Raw genomic sequence first — 21,443 nt, 5'->3', positions numbered from 1 at the left:
ACACGGGTTACGGCAGGCGGATGCCTTGTCACGTGGTTCCTTTTCCCCTCCCCATCCAGAGCAGACAGTATGAAGAGGCCGAGTGAGTGTGTAGTGGTTAGGAGCGTTGACTTGGCCAACTCTCTATAATTTATATTTTTTAAAAAATTAAATTGGGAGTTAATGTTGTTTTGACTGATTATCATCTTTGTCGCCTTCCTCACAGAACTGAAGAAGGCGAGCAAGCGCCTGACCTGCCACAAGCGGTTTAAGATCCAGCGGAAGGTGAGTGAAAGAAGCCACGAGGCACAGAGGCCCACTCTGAAAGCGTGTGAGATATAAACCATCACCACACGGTGTTAACAGTGGGTAAAGCAGGAACTTACACATATGTCGCGGCCCCAAGTTACCCCAATGCACTTCACAAACAACTAAATGCTGTTTTTAAATTGTGGATTTTTTTTAAGATGGAAGAGCACGTGGAATGCTAGGTTTACATAGAAACTAGAAGCGTGAATAGGCTATTCGGGTCTTTGAGCCTGCTCCACCATTTATTGGTGTTCATCGAATTCAATATTCCTATCTTCAAGAGCTATATCGAATTTCTTCTTGAAATCAAGACAACGTTTTGGCCTCGGTCACTTTGTAGTAGTGAATTCCACATATTCACCAGCGGGTGAAAAGATTCTCTTTATCTTGGTTCTAAAATGGCAAATGATATGTAATATAAAGTCAAATTGATTTCTTTAAAATATAAAATCTTGTGACTTGTATGTAGACTTAGAAATCACACTTGAAAAAATGATGCCACAATAGAGTATGGAAATGTTCACTGGAATGCTACCTGAGGTGAGAGATGAACCTGGAAAAATTGTTCTCTTTGTTTATTGTGCAGATAAAATATTATCCATTAATTACAAAGGCTAGAATAAGGATATAGTGATACAAGATTTAGGGAGAGAGCTGGAGAAACCTTTTTTCACACCATGTTACCATTTAATAGCTAAAACAGTGGACATTCAGTTAAGAGTATAGCTTGTGACTGCTAAACATCAATGTGGACTGGGTCAGTTTCTTTTGTGTTTGATCCATGTGCCTTTTAAGAAATTCAAATGCTAAAAGTTTTCAGTACTTTTAATTTTTATGCAGTTATACCTCATTAATATCTTGTGGAATTTGTGCTTTATGTTATGCCAAAAATGCCTTTTTTTTGAACAAGCTACATTGATCTGACCACTTATCTAGGAAGTTTTAAATGTAGCTATCAAACTGTTGAACATAAGAACATAAGAAATAGGAGCAGGCCAACTAGCCCTCTGAGCCTGCCCTGCCATTCAATAAGATCATGGCTGATCTGTCGTGGCTCAGTTCCACATTCCCGCCCTCTCCCCATAACCCTTAATCCCCTCTCTTACCAAAAACCCATCAACCCGCGTATAAGAACATAAGAAATAGGAGCAGGAGTAGGCCAACTAGTTGTTTTTATTCAACAACCAGAACTGAAGATGCTGGAAAAATTAAGCAGGTCTGGCAACACTTGTAAGGAGTGAAGACAGAGTTAATGTTTCGAGTCCTTTGGCTCTGTCAAAAGAGGAGAATGTGTTACATAGTAATGTGCAGCTATGAGAGACTGCAACAAAATTCAGCAACTTTAAAAGTAAAACATGTGATCTGGGGTGGGGTGCATTGGTTTAATACACATGGGAGAAAGGTCATAACCTAAAACTGCCAGTCTTAAATGTTGTGGCCTAAAGGCTGTAATGTGCCCAACCAGAAGATGAGATACTGCTGCTTGAGCTTTTGATAGGGTTAATTGGAAAAGGCCAAGAATAGATATGTGACCATGACAGCAAAGTGCTGAGATAAAGTGGCAAACAACAGGAAGGTCGGGGTTATGCTTATGGACTGATTGAAGGTGACTCCAGTGTAGAGGAAATTGCATTGGGCGTAGTGAATATAATAGACCAAATTGAAGGGATGTTTGGGGCCTTAAATGGTGGAGAGATATAGGAACAGGTGTTGCACTGTCTGTGATTGCATTTGGTTTTACAGCATTCCTAATATCCAACAATATTCTGTTTTGAACTATAACCAATATTATGGTACTTTAATATCAATCTTGTGTTCTTTGATCAATTGATACTCAAACTTGTTTAATGTGAGGGAAATGGAAACCTTTTTGTAACTTATAATTAACTGCTAGCCATCTAAGGACAAATAGTGCTACTATTATAAAATAGCTTAACTGGTAAGAGAAACCATGCCTTTCCTGTCTTTAGGGCATCCCAAAGTGCTTAAGAGCTGTGGTTTTTTTTTTGAAATAGTCACTTGCCAGGCAAAAGGCAGGGAATTATAGGCCGGTTAGTTTAACGTCTGTGGTAGGTAAAATGTTGGAATCCATCATTAAGGAGGAAATTGCGAGGCATCTTGAAGGGAATTGCTTGATAGGGCAGACGCAACACGGTTTCATTAAAGGGAAGTCGTGTCTGACAAATTTACTGGAGTTCTATGAGGATGTGTCTAGGGCAGTGGATAGAGGAGAGCCGGTGGATGTGGTCTTTCTGGATTTTCAGAAGGCGTTTGACAAGGTACCTCACAAGAGGTTATTGCAGAAGGTCAGGGGACATGGAGTTGGGGGTAGGGTGTTAGCGTGGATAGAGGATTGGTTGTCAAATAGGAGGCAGAGAGTGGGGGTCAATGGGTGCTATTCGGATTGGCGGTTGGTGACTAGTGGGGTGCCCCAGGGGTCGGTGCTGGGGCCTCAGCTATTTACCATTTATATAGATGATCTGGAGGAGGGAACCGAGTGCAGGGTGTCGAAATTTGCTGATGACACCAAGATTGGGGGAAAGGCAAATTGTGCGGAGGGTGTGGAGAGTCTGCAGAAGGATCTAGATAGGCTGGGCGAATGGGCCAGGAAATGGCAAATGGAATTTAATGTTGGCAAGTGTGAGGTGGTCCACTTTGGTAGGAAGAATGGTAGGAAGGACTATTACTTACGTGGCGAAAAACTGCAGCAGGCGACGGTGCAGAGGGACCTTGGGGTCCTTGTGCATGAGTCGCAAAAACCCAGCTTGCAGGTGCAGCAGGTGGTCAGGAAGGCGAATGGGATGCTGGCCTTCATAGCGAGGGGGATTGAATATAAAAGTAGGGAGGTCTTGCTGCAGCTGTATAGGGCATTGGTGAGGCCGCAGCTGGAGTGCTGTGTGCAGTTTTGGGCGCCGCACCTGCGCAAGGATGTTTTGGCCCTGGAGGGAGTGCAGAGGAGGTTTACTAGGCTGATACCGGAGTTGAGGGGATTGGGCTATGAGGAGAGGCTGAATAAACTAGGCTTGTACTCGTTGGAGTTTAGAAGAATGAGGGGAGATCTCATTGAGACGTATAAGATGATGAATGGGATGGATAGGATAGAGGTGGAGAGACTCTTCCCGCTCAAAAAAGACAGTAGGACTAGGGGGCACAGCCTCAAGATAAAGGGGAGGCGGTTTAGAACGGAGTTGAGGAGGAACTTCTTCACTCAAAGGGTGGTGAATCTCTGGAATTCTCTGCCCGTTGAAGTGGTGGAGGCTGCCTCGCTAAATATTTTTAAGAAGCAGGTTGATGGGTTCTTGATAAGAGAGGGGATTAAGGGTTATGGGGAGAGGGCAGGAAAGTGGAACTGAGCCACGACAGATCAGCCATGATCTTATTGAATGGCGGGGCAGGCTCGAAGGGCTAGATGGCCTACTCCTGCTCCTATTTCTTATGTTCTTATGAAACATGAGAGCCAATTTGTGCACAGGATTCCCATAACGAACAGCAATTGGAAAATATTTTACTAGGATAACATCTTATCAAAGTAACACATTAATATCTTTGAACTTTTAGAGGAACGGTGAGAATGGTGACAATGCTGACTTAGGCGCAATGGAGTAGAGGGCTGCCCAAAGGAAGAGGAAATCAAGTTTCTTGGGAGTTTTAATTATATGGGAGATAGGTAGCATCTGCTGCAGTTAAGATCAAGAGTCCTATGCTTATGTTGCCTCCCTGGTGCCTGGGGGAGGAATGTCTTGATGTAGCTCTGATTCCAAAGATCCAGTTGTGGTGGTCTATCAGTAGACCAGTGATCAGAAAGAAAAGGAGTATCAGAAGTTAGGACCTAAATTAAGAAGGCAAACCTCAAGGCAGATAAGCTCAGGATCATTACTGGAACCATGAAGTATTTGGCATTGGGCCATGCAGATCTAAAAGATGAACGTGTCTAAATGAATGATATAGGAGGATGAATTCCTTTTCATGGGGCACTGGCATTTATACTGGGACAAGAAGAAGCTGTACCAAAAGGACAAATTATATCAGCTGGAGTGGGGCTGGTGTCCTAGCAGAATGAGTAAATAGAAAAGTGTCAAAGGCTATGAAATAGTGAGTTGGGAGAAAAATATAAGAAATGAAACTGGCTTAAATGTTAAAGAGAGCATTGAATAGAAAAAGAAGGGCAGTAGAAAAAAAAACAGCCATCAATAAGACAAATCAAATTCATCTGGACAAGAGATACTAAATGATTAGTCACAATGACAGGGATAACCATAGTGGCAGGAAGAAATACCTAAACAAAACATGGAAAGAAATAACAAACAAGAATAATCGAAGGAGATTTTAGCTTAGTCAACTACAAGCTAGGTTAAAGGAATGGATTTCCAGAATGGAATGTCAGCTTAGAATATGGTATGGTGCTGTTTAATGTTGATTCATTTAACATTTCAGTTCAAAGGTGCTTGCCACATACTTCTAATATGGGCTACCTGAGCACAAGATCTTCAGTGGCACTTCAACTTGCACCCTCAGTTCCTCTCCCTACCACCCCCCCATGTGTGCGCACGCCTTTCTGGCATTATTCCCTGGCCTGTCTCCGTACTGATGTTGTTCTTGGGCTTGTTCTTGAACTGGAGCTCTTAAGCTCCATTTGAGTGGCAGAAGATAGTTGGTGCAGGTAATCCCAGGATTCCAGCAGCTTCCTTCACTGACCAACTTCTGCCACTAGATGGAACCTGCTATTCTAAGTTCTGGTTTTAGAATATGCCATATGATGGTTTATTTTAAATTTGTTTGTTTTTAATTTAAGTTATTTCAACTTGTACATAGGCTCCTTTGGACATTTTCTTGCCTGGAAAAACCAAACTCCAGCTTTAGCATTGATGTTGTGAAGTGTTATGATTCATTTGAAGTTGTGATTTTTCAGGAATGCAACAAGAATTCCACCCATTTATACTCACTGTATAAATGGGTGGAATTCTTGCAATAGTTGCACTGCATCTAGAGTACTATGTACGATACCCGTGCATTAGAAATGTGCAGACTCCATTGCAGATTCACTAGAATGCTATCACTGCCCCAAAACCTAGATTTAAAGGACATGTATGTTAACTAAGGTTTGTGTACTGAGTAAACAAACACAATATAAACAGCTATGCATTCTCTGTGTAGAATGCGTTGCCTAATTTGATTCTATTTTGAATAGTGTTGCTAATCTTAATTTTTTTTCATAGATTCGTGAACATAAGCGGAAAGTACGAAAGGAAGCGAAGAAACGTGGAAATAAGGGCAAAAAGTCTCGAAAGGACCCTGGTGTACCTAATAGTGCACCATTTAAAGAGGCCATACTTCGAGAAGCTGAACAAAGGAAACAAGATGTAAGTGGGCTCTGTTTTGTTACAAATGAGGGAAAATTCACACCACGATTATAGTCTAGAATATTACTGCCTGAGAGTGTAGTGGAGGCAGGTTCAATTGAGGTATGTGAGAAGGAATTACTTAAAGAAACAAATGTTTACAGGGAGAAGATAGTATGGCACAAGTTGAAATGCATGATTGGAGAGCTGCTGCAGACATGATGGGTCAAATGACCTTTACTGTAGCAGAATTTGATATTCTTCATATGCACTTGACAGGCTTCCAGTTTTGAGAGTGGTGTACTTGTGTGCCTGAATATATTGTGATTTCAGTATTTCCCAGCATAATTTGAGGTAGCTGACTGCTTTAAATATACATTTAAAAATTTTTTTCAAATTCAGAATGTCTTCAGTATGTAGCCTGGAGTGGAGGTGTATTTCGTTTTACTTAATCATGGACATTTAGAGACATTTCTTTAAATTTACAAACAGTTAAGTTTTAAATCAGTAAAGGCAGAAGCAGATAATTGTCAATCACATCTAATGCTGATTTAACCTTCATGAATAGTATAATGCTTTATAATAACTAGGATTAAATACTCTGCAAAATATTTTGAGATGTTTATTGTGAATGATGATTCTAGAAAGGGAAGATAAATTCACAAAATTAAGTCAAGACAATAAACGTGGATAAGGCAACCAAACTTTGTTGGATGGGTGTTGCTCATTATAAAAATGCAACATAAGGAACTTATAGCACTTGACTTACTGCAGCTCGAAGAACTGAAGCAGAAACAGAAGCTTGCCAGGCAGAAAGAAGTTGAAAAGAAAAGGAAACTTGAAGCTAAAGCCCCAGAAATAAATGAGAAGAAACGTAAGGTACACATTTCTCTTTATATTTTTGATTCTTTTGCTGGCAAATGTATACTAAATTTTAATATGTTGCCCTTGAAATTTGTCTCAAAGCAAAAGAAAGAAGTGGCCAAATTGGAGGATAAAAGTCCAAGAAAATCTCTATGCAGTGAGCTGAATAAGGTTAGTGAATGGTTTTTGAGGTAAAATGTGGCCACAATATTTGCTATTGATTTTATACTTGCATTTATTTACTTAGTCATGAACTGGCTCCAAATTGTCTTGGCAGGTTGGGGGAGAATAATTGGATCAAGAACCTGCTTGTAACTATTATAAATTTAAAAAAAAACAAGATCACTTAACTTTTCCTCAACTGAATTGAACTTAATTTAAAAAAAATCCTGTAACCCTTCCCAATTGCCATAAAATAAATCTTCAAATTCTCTAGTATTGTCTGTAGTTATCACTTGCATTATTAAGTGAATTCTGAAAGAACAGAGCTATTCTTGAGGGACGGGATGGACCTGGTGCATATTAGTTTCATTGAAGTGTTGGTATTGAGATTGTTTCCTGTTCTGTTAGGTGCTTGATGCTGCAGATGTGGTTCTAGAAGTGCTAGATGCCAGAGACCCTCTTGGTTGTAGATGCCCTCAAGTGGAGCAGATGGTCTTGCAATCTGAGGGAAAGAAGCAACTAGTCCTTGTGTTGAACAAGATTGGTAGGAAGATGCTTTGTGTGTTAGAGTTTTATAACCAAAATATTAAGTCGAACAGTTAATAAAATTTGGGAGGACCATGTATTAATAATTTCATCTTTATTGTTTAGATTTGGTGCCAAAGGAGAATGCAGAGAAATGGCTTAAATATTTGGAAAATGAATTTCCTGTTGTAGTTTTTAAATCATCAACACTGCTACAAGACAGAACAATGGTACGTTTCCCAAAACTGATGTAAGCCCATCAAGTTTAGCGTCTTTGTTAACTACTTTAAAAGCTGAAGTTGTTTCAAATATTTGGAGATTAAGATTCAACTCTGAATTCTCACAATATAGAGTTCTGTTTAACCAAATTTGAAACTTCAAATTTTTAAGAATCTTTCAGAATTGACAAAACATTGCTTCTTCATAAAGATTAAATTCAGGATAATCCAGAAACATATATTTCAATATAAAGTATTAAAATTTTAGAAAAACCTTCATTTGCATAATTTGAGCAAAGACAGAACTACTACATTATTTGTATCTACTCTTCAGCATCCCTGTACCTTTGTCATTTATTTCAAGTTTACATGGTATGTACATGGACAGCTGTGGTAACTTTTTTCTCCCATTCCCAATTTTGTGAGCACCACATTAGCATGGAGAAATGTCTTGAGTGTAGTCTGAGCCTCTAAGGGGTTTCTGTTGAAATTAGGTAGCTAACACATGAACTCACATTCTATCACTCCCCTCACAAAACATTGAATACTAATGTGTTGTGCCACTGAGCAATGCTTAATGTGAAAGCAGTGAGCATTAATTATAACAGAATTAGAAAACTTTTTGTGCATCAGTTCTAGATCTATTTTCATTTAAACTTCTATTAGTTTTGTTCAAACAGGAGCAAGAAAAAACGCTCTAAACTGAATACTAGCATAGAAATATCGCATAGCAATACCTGTGCTGGTGATGAAAATCTTCTAAAACTACTTGGAAGCTACTGCAGGAAAAAAGATTTAAAAAGCATTAAAGTTGGTGTAGTAGGTGAGTGTTGATTTTAAAATGTCTGCTTCTAAATTGAAAAGAAGTCTGACTGTAAATTTCAGTTTTTCAAAATTATAACATTTCTTTCATTCCTTGCCTAGCCAATAAAATTCAAATTCATTGATTTGAACTAACCCGATAAGTACAAAAGTATAACTAAATTGTCTTTGTTTCCTTTTTCAGGCTTTCCAAATGTAGGGAAAAGCAGTATAATTAACAACTTGAAGAAAATGAGAGCTTGCAATGTGGGACAAATAAGAGGTCTTACAAAGTAAGAATACTAAAGTTGGGTTCATGTGTTAGATAAAATAAAGCAGCAGATGTATTATTAACCATTAACTTGCTGGCTAACTTGTTGGATGCTTTGTTCTTCACTACAATAGCTTTTTCTTACCTGTTATTTTAAGAACAGGTGTTCTTAACAAATGAGATGTGCATTTAATTTGACTGTTGCAGGCATGTTAAGATTTTGAATTAATCCCAATCATTGACTAAATTCAGGGCATCTGTTTTCAAATCTATTCTTTTGTTTTAATAGTTTGATTGCTTTAGCATGTGATCCTGTTTGGGAAAAAAAAAACACTTGTGATTACATTGCCAGTAAAATAATGTTTCAAAAATAAACCAACGTTTACTAACTATTAAATTGCTTCTTGAACTTAACTTTTGACTAAAGTTTATATGTTGAAGTTGAGTGAAAAATGAGGACAATTTTCATAGTCTGATGTTCCATGACTGCTTAAGATCCAACTCTGATTTCACTCTGTGGCATTAGGCCTTTATCTCTGAATAAAATGTTTTTTTTAAACTGGTGACTAAGGAAAGATGTTAACAATTATTATCTTACACAGATCCATGCAAGAGGTGCACGTTGATAAGCAGATCAAGGTATTGGACAGTCCAAGTATTATTGTTTCTTTATCGAATTCAGAGGTTGCCTTGTCCTTGAGGAACATTGCTGATATTGAAACACTAGAAAAACCAACGTCTGTAGTGGAACCCATATTAAAGAATTGCAATAAACAGCAGGTACTGAATCTGTTTTATCCCTCTTGCTTTTTTTTAAAAAAAAGTACAATTAATCAAATCCATGTTTCTTTTTATACACAAACTTTTATATTTTTGAGTGAGAAATGAGGATAAATGCAATGGTCAGAAGGTATATGTTTGACTTCTAAAGATCCAACTCTGATCTCACTCAGTGATTATTACTTAAGCCAGTTTTTAAAAGCATGTATTTGTTGTAATTACTGTGTAAAATGCTACATTTTGAGGTTGTTAATGGGTATAAGAACATAAGAAATAGGAGCAGGAGTAGGCCATCTAGCCCTTCGAGCCTGCCCCGCCATTCAATAAGATCATGGCTGATCTGTCGCTGCTCAGTTCCACTTTCCCGCTTTCTCCCCATAACCCTTAATCCCCTCTCATCAAAAACCCATCAACCCGTGTCTTAAAAATATTTAGCGAGACAGCCTCCACCACTTCAACGGGCAGAGAATTCCAGAGATTCACCACCCTTTGAGTGAAGAAGTTCCTCATCAACTCCGTTCTAAACCGCCCCCCTTTTATCTTGAGGTTGTGCCCCCTAGTCCTCCTGTAGTTTTGTGTGTACTTACCATTCCAACTCAACACCTTTTACACTGAAGGAGAAATCACTAACCTTGTGTGAAATTAATCAGTATTTCATTGAGGATTACAGTATTCTTTGTGGTATGTCTCTCAAATGGCTACCCATAGCTTATATCTGATCTCCTTATTTAATCTGAGACCAATGGACTGTGTGAAGCAGTGGTGGACAACTTGTGGCCCACAAGAGATTTTGTTGACGTGTTCTCCAATGCAGGGTTGCCATAGTCTGCTGATTTCTGTCCATATGGGTTACTTCATACTGGTATGACTTAATGATACTCAAAGCAAGGGCAATTGAATGAGGTGCATGCTAATTTTCACACAATGACTGTGAGCCATGTGTGCAGAGTGTAAATATTTTGGCTTTTACCATTTAAAGTATACTCCATGAAATATTCAGACTATATTAAATGTATTTAATCTTATTCAAGGGGTCATGGTTACTGAACAGGCCTGATTTCAATACTGCAGCCTGTTGAGATGGAGGGTCACTTATAGCCCACTCACTAATCTAGGTTGCCCATCACTGGTGCAAAGGCACACAGCACAACCAGTTTAGTAAGGGCCCTGCTAATAACATTGTGCGACACTATGGAGAGGACAACAGAGAAGCTATAATGTTCAGCTCAAGCTTTGAGCAATTGTAAAAAGTTACAATTTTCTCATCCAAAATGTGCATACCAACTGTTGTAGCTAATTATGCATACATTATTGCCACAACAGCTCATGTTGCAGTATAATGTCCCAGACTTTAAAACATCACTGGAATTTTTAACGTTGATGGCTCAGAAAAGGAGCATGTTGAAGAAAGGGGGGATTCCTGATGTGGAGAAAGCAGCAAGACTGATCCTTTACGATTGGACTGGGTAATTAAAATTCAGCTGCTATTATGTACAACTGAATGCAGTTGTTAAAATGTAAAATAGTGTTGCTGTTTTCTAAACAATTACATATTTTTTCAGTGATTTATATTAAATCTTTGCTTAAAAATAGTCTATGGCTATGGTAATGTGTATTTTTTTTCTATTTGTCTTCTGAAGAGCAAAGGTTAGTTATCATACACATCCCCCAGAGCTATCTGTAAACACTGCAAACCTCATGGAGGAAGCAAAAAGAGGCTTTGACACTGGAGAATTAATCAAAGGGAATGAAAATACACTTAAAGGTAAAGAATACATTTGTGTATTTTAACTACAATGTAAAACTTTTTGGTATGAATTTAATTTATAGTTTAATTCTATTGTCATGAATTGTTTCTTGCGTGCCAAACAGACAAAACATGCTGTTCAGAGTACAGAGGGGGAGAAGGATAGAGAGTGCAAAATGTAGTCTTACGGTCATAGCCCAAGTGTAGAGGTTGGTCCATTCAAAAGACTAGCAGCAGGGAAGAAGCTGTTCTTGAATCAGTTGATGTTTGTATCTTTTGTCTCTTCTGCTGCCTCCTGTCAGGAAAAATGTCCAGGGTCCATGGGGTCTTTGATAGTGCTGGCTGCTTTTCTGAGGCAGTGGGAAATGGAGGCTGGTTTGCATGATGGACTGGGTTATGTTCACAACCCTTCTGTAGTTTCTTGCAGTCTTGGTCAGAGCTGGAGCTATACCAAGCTCCACTCTGATCTTTATTACAGTATTAGTACAAATGTGGACAAAAGAGCTGAACTCAAGAAGTGAGATGAAAAATATCAAGGCAATGTTTGATCAAGTGGTTTCAAGTAACCTAGGCTAAATTTGGAGCCTATGAGAATCTGGGAAAGCACTCCACTACTTGGAGTCAAACTGAGCATAAAGGAAGGTGGTTGTAGTTTTTTTTGAGGTCAACCATCTCTCCCAGGACATCATTGCAGGAGTTTCTTACGACAGTGTCCTAGGCTGGACTGTCTTCAGCTTTTGCATCACTGACCTCCCTCCAGCATAAGCTCAGAAGAGGGGATGTTTGCAGAAAATTAGACAATGTTCAGCATCACTCTTGACTCATTCAGAGCACATGACAGCAAGACCTGGAATACGTTCCAGTTTGGGCTGATAAGTAGCACGTAGCATTCATACTATGCAATGACCACCCTCGAGTGTCTAATCATTGCCACTTGACATTCAATGGCATTACCACTGCTGAACCTCCCACTAATGTGGGTTACCATTGACCAGAAACGTTTTGACATATAAAACAAGTAAACTTGGAAATTCTGTGGTAACTCACCTACTGACTGTCATAGCCTGTCCTCCATCTCCAAGGCACAAATCCAAGCGTGTGATGGGAATACCCACCTCCATTTGCCTGGATGAGTTAGCTCCAACAAAACTCAAGCTTGACAACATCCAGGACAAAAAATAGCCTGCTTGAGTGGCAGTCCATCCAACACCTTTAACATCCACTCTTTCCATTAGTGTGTGTGCCATTCACAAGATGCTCTCCAGCACGCCGTTTGATAGTATTTTCTGCACCTGTGACCTGTACCATCTAGAAGGACAAGTCTGGCAAATGCATATGAACACCACTACTTCCAGATTCCCCTCCAAGTTGCACATCATCATGACCTGGAACTATGTCACTGTTCCTTCTGTCCCTGGATCTAAATCCAGAGGCTTTCCCATCAGTGCCTACACCCTTGGGACTTCAGCAGTTCAAGGTAGCAGCTCACCACCATGTTCTTGAGGGCATTTGGCAGGGGATTTAAAAAAAAAATGCTGGCTTAGCCATTGAGGACCATGTCCTGTGAAAGAACAAAACAACTTTCCAATGGTTATGGAGACATGTATATAAGATTAAAAATTGGTACAGAAAGCAGAAATTTATTGACCTGAGCTGTGGAATTAACTTAATTGAAACCGAGACCTTGCATAGGTTAGATGGATATGAGAACGAGACATAATCTTATTATGACAATTCAAATGGTTTCTGTTAATTTTTTTTATCTCTTGCTCTTTCCCTCAAGCTGTTAGGTGCCCAAACATGGCCAGTAGTATAGTATTCCAGTCTACAGGACAAACTAATGGACTAATTGAGGAGGGCAGTGTGGAAGAGGAAATGCAAGATCAGGAAGTAAATGATAAAGATGACAGTTTAATGGAGCAAGAAGATGATGACGGTTTGGAGCAAGAAAATTCAAAGGTAACCTAACTATAATAATGTATTCACTCAGTTACTTTGGTCTTTTGGAAAGTTTGGCTAAACATCTTTAGGACATACCACAGTTTGGAGACTCAAACTTGACTTGCTGGTTTCCCCTTTTCTTCAGGGGCAAAGGTTGAATACAAAATTACAGGAAGAAATAAACTTCTAATATTGCATAAATATGTAGCATAAGTTAAAGCTTTGAAATTTTCACAGTTCAGTTGGATGACATCTTAATATTGAGCAAATCTGAAAAGAACAGGCCTTTCAACTTAGTAAGCCTATTTTTTGTTCAGGTGAAGCAGCCACAGTCTAATTATCACTGATTTGGAGTGAGATGAAGAACTCTGCTTTTATTCTTGACAGCAATTTAACAAGATCCTCGATACCAGTCCACCATGTTTAAAACAGACTCCTAATCCGATGTTACATTTGTCAGGCAGGACTGGAATCATGTTGTGCAGAAGCTGGATAAATCCAAGTTGGTATTCTGAAACAGTAGAGCTCATCATCCTAGGTGGAATAGACAATTGTGATGAGGTTAAAATTCCCTAGATTTGGGGTTTGAGGGAATGGTTCATAGTAGCAGAACAAACCTTATTAAACCAACTTGAAATACTGTCGATCCAACATCAGCTATTAGAGATTGCAGACTCCTATTTGGATAATTGGAGGAGGGGAAATGTACAAAAAACGCAGATCTTTGCTGGATCATTAATGGCTATGATAGCAGTGGGTTATGCTGAGGGAGCAGATTTTACTGATGGGACTCCTTGCTTAATTCAGAAATGTTGAGTCCATTTTGAGTAGTGTTCTTAAGCCTTTCTCCTATGTAATTGTTTTACTGGTGTCTGAGGGTTCTGAGCATGTGCAGGTTTTGAGCGCTTTTCAGTCTGCAAGCATGACCATGTTCCTGTTTTCTAATTAGTCTGAGTGACTTTTATTGTTAAATATTTATGTAATCATTCTTTTTAAACAATGAGTTTTGTCTCTTATTTGTGGTCTGGTTATCACAAGGGGAACTCTTAACAGGAAAAATGATAAACTGGTCTTGCAGAAAATGTCTAAATTTTAAAAGATAAATCATAAATAGGAGTAGGCCATTCAGCCCTCCAAGCCTCCTCCATTCATTTTGACAATGATTGATCATATTTCAATATTCTGATTCTGCCTTCTCCCCTTCCCATCCCTTGATCAGTTTAGTCTTGAGCTATATCTAACTTATTCTCAATTGCAATGTTTTGGCTTCAACTACTTTTGTGGTAGTGAAATCACTATGACTATGATATGCAAAAATAGCTGGTGAAAATGTAGGACTGTATATTCCACTTTTTTAAACAATTAGTAAACATTAAATAATGACTATTACTTACGGGGCGAAAAACTGCAGCAGGCGACGGTGCAGAGGGACCTCGGGGTCCTTGTGCATGAATCGCAAAAACCCAGCTTGCAGGTGCAGCAGGTGGTCAGGAAGGCGAATGGGATGCTGGCCTTCATAGCGAGGGGGATTGAATATAAAAGTAGGGAGGTCTTGCTGCAGCTGTATAGGGCATTGGTGAGGCCGCAGCTGGAGTACTGTGTGCAGTTTTGGGCGCCGCACCTGCGCAAGGATATTTTGGCCCTGGAGGGAGTGCAGAGGAGGTTTACTAGGCTGATACCGGAGTTGAGGGGATTGAGCTATGAGGAGAGGCTGAATAAACTAGGCTTGTACTCGTTAGAGTTTAGAAGAATGAGGGGAGATCTCATTGAGACGTATAAGATGATGAATGGGATGGATAGGATAGAGGTGGAGAGACTCTTCCCGCTCAAAAAAGACAGTAGGACTAGGGGGCACAGCCTCAAGATAAAGGGGAGGTGGTTTAGAACGGAGTTGAGGAGGAACTTCTTCACTCAAAGGGTGGTGAATCTCTGGAATTCTCTGCCCGTTGAAGTGGTGGAGGCTGCCTCGCTAAATATTTTTAAGAAGCGGGTTGATGGGTTTTTGATAAGGGAAGGGATTAAGGGTTATGGGGAGAGGGCGGGAAAGTGGAACTGAGCCACGACAGATCAGCCATGATCTTATTGAATGGCGGGGCAGGCTCGAAGGGCTAGATGGCCTACTCCTGCTCCTATTTCTTATGTTCTTATGACTCTATCCTAGGCAGAATATGCTGAAATAGATCAAGATAAAGAGAATTTAAAAGCAAACAGATGTCCAACAGCCAAAATGTTGCAAGTAAAACAACTGAAAGCACCTACCAAGAAAAGGCAACTGGGATCAGGTTGGTTTAGTTTTATTTTAAGCTGTGATTATTGTAACCTAACAAATGCACTTTGGGATCTATAAGATGGGAATCAGTTTTAAAATGTATGAAACTTTAAAGTTGTTTTACGTGTTGGAGGAAATTTTTTGTTGGGTTCCTAATTTAACTATTTAATTTTAGCTTTAAAGTAATTTTGTCTTTTGTTTTTCAGAGAAAATAGCTGACCCTAGTCAGAAACCCCTCAACGTAGACCTTTCTTGTGAAAAACCAATGGAGGATGCATATGATTTCAACACTGATTATGTTGAGAATCTGTAACCATTGCCAATATCTAGTAACTGGCTGTTGTAAGATTTGGACTATACAATGCAATGAATTTTCTATCAAAAGCAGTCATTTCCCTAAAAGTAGTTTTAGGGTTTGATGGTATAAGACAAATTGTAAGATAACTTGTAAAATATGTGTTGGATATGACATTAAATAACTTTTCTATGCTGTGTTTATTGCTTACTGATTTAATCAATATACAAATTACATGGAAGAACTGCAAAGTAAGCTTAAGTATTGGACTCTTAATTCTAATTTCTAGAGTAAATTAAAACCACTGAATAGGATGAGAGCAATGTGGAGGAGACTTAAGTCATCAGGCAGAGGAATTTTAGTGACCATGTACATTACAACACCAAGGTTACTAATGGGTAAACATCCTATTTTACCTGTCCAAAGGCTGGGGAGGCTCATGTTCAACACAGCTAGATTTTCTTTTAAAAGATATCAAGGAATATGGGGAGTGTGCAGGAAAATGACACTGAGGTAGAAGATCAACCACTATCTAGTTGAATGGTGTCAAGGGTAGAATGGCCTGCTCTTATGAGCTATTCTCTTGTAGCAGATTTTGACCATATGTATTTAATGTGAACCTCATTGCTATGACTCGTCAAATTGCTAAAGTCAGGTTTAAGGTCATTTTTCAAAATGTGCTGAAGAGTTCATCAATTCCTATATTGCATTTATTTACTCTAAATACTGGGGAAAAATACTTAGTGACTTGGATAGCATTTGGAGAAAAACAATTATTTTAAGGAATTCACACTTGATAAATAAGTCAACAGCAAGACCATCTTGTAGCAAAGTGAAAACATTTTAATAAGCATAAAATGACTTGATCATGACAATTAACACAGTTTAATAGATTACTTCCCATTTAGGCTATGGATAACAAAAAGGGAATGCTACAAAAATAGATGACTAGGTACAGCATTCTATTGCCAGAATTGTCCCAGGTACAGCATTCTATTGCCAGAATTGTCCCAGGCTGAGGACCAGGGACAGGCCTCAAAAAGAAATCCCATGTTAGGGGTAGAAACCAGACAAACAGTTCCAGTTGAGAAGAGCAGAGAAAAAGAAACCAAGATAAAATGCTGCAAAATCTTAGCAAATCTGGCAGTATCCGTAAGCAGAGAAAGATTCCAAATAGAAAAAGGGCTGCAGGTAGTAGACATAAGTGAAAGGGGCTTGGGAAAAGAACTGGTGATGGTGCCCTAAAGATCCAAGAAGGCAGTTGGAAGATTGACCCCATGGTGTATAGCTTAAGTCACCAAAGATAATCCTTTGGAGCAGTTGTATTCTGCTTAGTGTGACTAAAGATCCGAAGTTGCACCTGAAATCTGGTGTTAATGTACACAAATCCAGGGTAATGGAATCTTGGGAGATGAGGCAAAATGAGCTGGAGTGATATTAGGAGAGAATTCCCAGGCATCAACGGTGAAAAGTGAAGAAGGCATTCAGCATGCTTGATTTCCTGAATGCAGGAGTTGGGATGGCTTGAAGTTATACAAGACACTGGTGAGGCCACACTTGGCACCGTTCTGGTTGCCCTATGATAGAAAAGATATTAAACTATGAAGAGTGCAGAAAAGATTTACTAGGATGCTACTGGGACTTGATGTTTGAGTTATAAGGAGAGGCTGGATAGACTGGGACTTTTTTCTCTGGATTGTGGAAGGCTGATAGGTGATCTTCAGAGGTCTACAAAATAATGAGGGGCATAGATAAAGTAAATAGTCAATATCTTTTTCCAAATGGAGGGGAGCCTAAAACTATAAAGGGCAAAGGTTTAAGGTGAGAGGAGAGAGATACAAAAAGGTCTAGAGGGGCAATTTTTTTCACAGGGTGGTGTCTGGAACCAGCTGCCAGAAGTGGGTACAATTTTGCCTTTTAAAAAGCATTTAGACAGTTCTATGGGTATAGATAGATATGGGCCAAATGCAGGTAATTGGGATTAACTCAAGGCTTTTATTAAAGAAAGACAACATAGACAAATTGGGCCAAAAGGCCTATTTCCATACCAGAAACCTATGACTTCTATTGGAATCATTAGTGAGAAACAAAGTTCAGTGAGACTAGTTAATTTAATGCTGTTGCCAGCTGGGTGGGTTGTTTAGAAATCTGGACTCTGCCATTTCTGTGTTTGACACCATTGGTTTGTTGTTGTAAAGTGAATCTTGGTCCTATAATGAGTGAGCCTAGGGAATTAATGGAAAATGTTTTGCATAGTGGATATAAGTATCATCCTAGAAATTACTGTAAATCAGGAAATAGGAGGAAGGATTACAAGAAAATTAAAATCACTAGGAAAGTGAGTTGTTGGAGCTTGCAGGCTGACAAGTTCCTGTGTCCTGATGGGCTTAAATGGCTAGTGAGATAATTGTCCAAAATTTACTACATTTCACTCGACTGAAAATATCAAATGTAACTCCTTTGTTCAAAAAAGGAAGTCCGAAAGCAGGAAATAGGCCAGTTAGCTTAATATATTACGGGGAAAGTTAAAGCTATTAAAAACGTTATGGAAGACACTTTCCCTGGGGCGGCACAGTAGTTAGCACTACTGCTTCACTGCTCCAGGGTCCTGGGTTCGATTCCTGGCTCAGGTCACTCTCTGGAGTTTGCACATTCTCCTCGTGTCTGCATGAGTTTCCTCCCACAGTCCAAAGATGTGTGGGTTAGGTTGATTGGCTGTGCTAAGAAATTGTCCCTTAGGGATGCATAGGTTAGAGGGATTATTGGGTATAATATGTAGGGACATGGGCGTAGGGCCTGGGTGGGATTGTGTTTGGTGTGGATTCAATGGGCCGAAGGGCCTTTTTCTGCACCATAGGGTTCTTTTACCTTGAATTTTGCTGTGTCAGCATTGTATTGAAAGAGTAAAATCATGATTAACCAGTTCTTTGAAGTAGTAATGTTAAGTGGATAAAGGGGTCACTTTGCAAATAAGGGGTGACTCATTTAAGACAGATGGGATGAAATTTTCTCAGAAGATAGTCTTCTGCAAAAGAGAGTGGAAGTAGAGTCTTTGAATATTTTGATAACCAAGCAGGTGAAAAGTTAGAGGCTGTGTGTGAATATGGAGTTTAGGTTATAGTCAGAACACCCATGATCTTAATGAATGGAACAGGTAAATAGATAAGCTAAGATTATAGGTCACTTAAATTATGTCACTCGAGTTAACTCTGACATGTTAAAGCTGCAGAATTTCATGTGGTTTTAATTTAGTGTGATTCTAAAACATAATTTTCTCATGATTCACATTTGTGACTTATTGTCAAAAGGTTGTGATGGAGGTCACAGACCTTAAGTTCTTTCTCTGCAGATGCTGTCTGATCTATTTCTATATTTGCAGCATTTGCTTCTGTATACTTACAGATAGTGTGATTTATTGGCTAGGTAAATACTGTTGAGATCTTATGACTGAGGTGAGGCTAGTTTTTATATCCAGCTCGATTCAACTGCATGTTTTGGGGGTGAAAGAACGCCCAAACTATAGCAGTCCTAATAAGTGTTTAAACAATACTTTAATTAATTACAAAATTAAGTTTAAATAATTGAATAATACTGCCAACACTGAAAATCTACAACATCCTCTTTAGGTGTTCAGGTTTCCTCCCAAACTCCAAAGATGTGCAGGTTAGGTTGATTGGCTCTGCTAAATTGCCCCTTAGTGTCAGGAATATTAGCAGAGCAAAAATATGGGGTTTTGGGGATAGAGCCTGCATGGGCTTGTGGTTGGTGCAGGCTCAATGGGCCAAATACCTCCTTTTGAATTGTAGGGAAACACCAACGTTACAGGGGTCCTTGCCTAATTCAAGGAGCTGATCTTATAGAAGTTTAGAAACCCAAAAGCAATTCAACATGAAATTCCTTGAGTGTCTGTTAATACTCTTCATTGAAACATCTGAAAACTGAAAGTGAGTGCTAAAGTATCTCAATGTTCAAACAATGCAATCAAATACTTGGATGAAAATGAAGCTGGGTGAAGCAATTTCAGTTCCTGATCAAGTCTTCATTTATAACTAGAATTATTTCAGGGGTATTGTAGTTACAGTGCAAGAACACCCTTCAACTTCAAGGATGCAAATTTCTAATACCATATGAAATCTGAATCAAAAACTACTATTGGAACTATGTCATAAATGGCTTCTGTCCTAACATCTGAGGAAAAGAATTGCCATCTGGACAATGACATACAAAAGATATTGTTACAGTTTCAGAACTTAGTTCAGTGGCCAAATGGAAAGTAATTCTGCAAATAAAGAGTAAGCTGGCACTTTCACAGGCATTTTGGCCTGTGCTGGTGGCTTACTACAGGCTTACACAGGATCTGAAGAACTTAGAACCTGGAAATAATAAACTCAATTTTCCCCACAGTATTATGGTCTGTTGCCTTTTTCAATGTACATTTAGATTGGAATGAAATTGATCAAATTCCTGAGTTTTGTACAAACCCACTAAGTTAATGGTTTAGCTGTTATGGTTTTCTTCTACTGAACATCCTCTTCCTCTGCATGGCGACGTACTGGGTGGAATTTTCCAGTCGGGTCTGGAATGTACCATCTATCCCAAATTTCACTGTAAGATGAGGTACGACCCCAGGGTTTAAATCGTCCATTCCAGTGCAATAACTTCGCTGCTTTAATAAAATATGATGAATATCTGGTACCAGCACTAGAACCTATAGAACAGAATGATAAAATCAAAACAATCATCTCTTGGAAAACTGAATCCACTTTGATAAATTGATTATAATGAACTGTAATCAAATTCATTTCAAATGTTAAAAAAAGCTTCAAACAAGTGACCATCTTATCTCTATTAATAGAAAATGCCAGTTTGTGTATAGTTTGTACATTTATAAACTACCATCCCCTGAAAGTGCTATGACATCTCAGCTAATTGTAACAGAAATTATGGATTTTTCTGTTCCTTAGTTTATATAGTTTTTATTTAAAAGTTAATTGCATTCACTGTAATCCTTTCCTTTAAAAGAATCAAAAATTCCCACTAAAGATCTCACAACTCTGTTTCCACTGGAACTTTAGTCACTAAAACGGTCATCTAATCTGCCCCCAAGTCTCTTGCCAATAGCATACTAATAGTAAAATGAGTTAGTGCACTCTCGTTGGTTGTAAACTGCAGAAAAAAAAACTTGAGTGGGATTTTCTGGCTTTACCTACTGCAGGGATTATCTGGTCCTGCTGAAAGTCTAGCATGCTCTGCCTCCAATCCTGGCCTTAATCTCATCAGTTTGACTATATATTTGAGCTCCAACTTCACAGTATGATGCCCATTGTAGCAAATTTTAATAGAATATGTTGAAGACATCGTATAACTGTATTCTTGAACAATGATGATGATTTTGGAAGCTTTTGGTACAACAAAAATGGAAGCATGTGGATTTGGAGGAAATCTTTTGACATGGTTTGGAATCTTTCCTGTCACTATATTTGTAAATTACTTAGAAGAAATGGAAAGAAAGACATATATCCAATTAAGTAGCACAGTAACTCCTGTAGATGGCAACAGAAAGTTGAAAAGGAAAATTGAGTTAACTGAGTAAATTAATCTCACGGCTGAAGTTTTACGTGTGGAAAATGCAAGGAAGTCCAGTTGGGACTTGTATTAATCGGAGTATTTTCTAAATCGAGAGAGGACCTAGAGGATGTAACCACCACCTAGAAGAGTGGGCACAAAGAGGACCTGGAGACAGTAACCACCATGTAGAAAAGGAAGGAGAAAGGTTCCTACGGCAGTTTCCACCACGTAGGTTAAGCTAGCCCATCCAGTCTATGACTCTAGAGCAAAGTGGCCAGATCTTGAGATAAAGTATCACATCACAGGAAAACAGTCAAAATTAAGTGGTTTGTGAATATTTTGCTTGTTTACCTTGAAAACATGGGCAACTTATTA

General features: G+C 38.9%; 2 protein-coding genes and 2 non-coding genes across 6 annotated transcripts in view; 3 read left to right on the top strand and 1 right to left on the bottom strand.

Moving 5' to 3' along the window:
- The first annotated feature begins 25 nt into the window (after positions 1-25).
- On the top strand, positions 26-15,699 carry gnl3 (G protein nucleolar 3). The gene is made up of 15 exons (XM_080181763.1): positions 26-82; positions 206-264; positions 5,505-5,648; positions 6,402-6,506; positions 6,594-6,662; positions 7,062-7,197; positions 7,305-7,408; positions 8,063-8,219; positions 8,403-8,490; positions 9,071-9,248; positions 10,572-10,714; positions 10,889-11,013; positions 12,779-12,954; positions 15,098-15,218; positions 15,412-15,699. Exons 1-15 carry the CDS (start codon positions 70-72, stop codon positions 15,516-15,518), a joined length of 1,725 nt encoding a protein of 574 aa, XP_080037889.1. The 5' UTR covers positions 26-69; the 3' UTR covers positions 15,519-15,699.
- LOC145341645 (small nucleolar RNA SNORD19) lies at positions 8,916-8,988 on the top strand. The gene has a single exon (XR_013886411.1). It is a non-coding gene; the product is annotated as a small nucleolar RNA SNORD19 (small nucleolar RNA).
- Positions 9,348-9,424, top strand: LOC145341646 (small nucleolar RNA SNORD19). Its single transcript, XR_013886412.1, has one exon. It is a non-coding gene; the product is annotated as a small nucleolar RNA SNORD19 (small nucleolar RNA).
- Positions 15,700-16,322: 623 nt separating the features above from the next.
- The window catches only part of glt8d1 (glycosyltransferase 8 domain containing 1), a 33,017-nt gene continuing 27,896 nt past the window's right edge, over positions 16,323-21,443 (bottom strand). For all 3 annotated transcript variants that reach the window (XM_080181764.1, XM_080181766.1, XM_080181765.1), the window contains one exon: positions 16,323-20,208. In XM_080181764.1, the coding sequence (XP_080037890.1) occupies positions 20,018-20,208 (191 nt within the window). In that variant the 3' untranslated portion in view covers positions 16,323-20,017. The remainder of the gene's footprint in view (positions 20,209-21,443) is intronic.

Source organism: Carcharhinus amblyrhynchos, chromosome 3 (assembly GCF_965287045.1).
Source record: "Carcharhinus amblyrhynchos chromosome 3, sCarAmb.v2.hapA, whole genome shotgun sequence".
NCBI classification, from domain to species: Eukaryota; Metazoa; Chordata; class Chondrichthyes; order Carcharhiniformes; family Carcharhinidae; genus Carcharhinus; species Carcharhinus amblyrhynchos.
The sequence above is the reverse complement of the archived record's forward strand: the minus strand, read 5'-3'. Positions and strand labels throughout refer to the sequence as shown.

Coding starts and splice junctions, on each gene's coding strand:
- gnl3 (XM_080181763.1), top strand. Junction 6,507..6,593: donor TAAATGAGAAGAAACGTAAG/GTACACATTTCT, acceptor TTTGTCTCAAAG/CAAAAGAAAGAAGTGGCCAA. Junction 12,955..15,097: donor TGGAGCAAGAAAATTCAAAG/GTAACCTAACTA, acceptor ACTCTATCCTAG/GCAGAATATGCTGAAATAGA.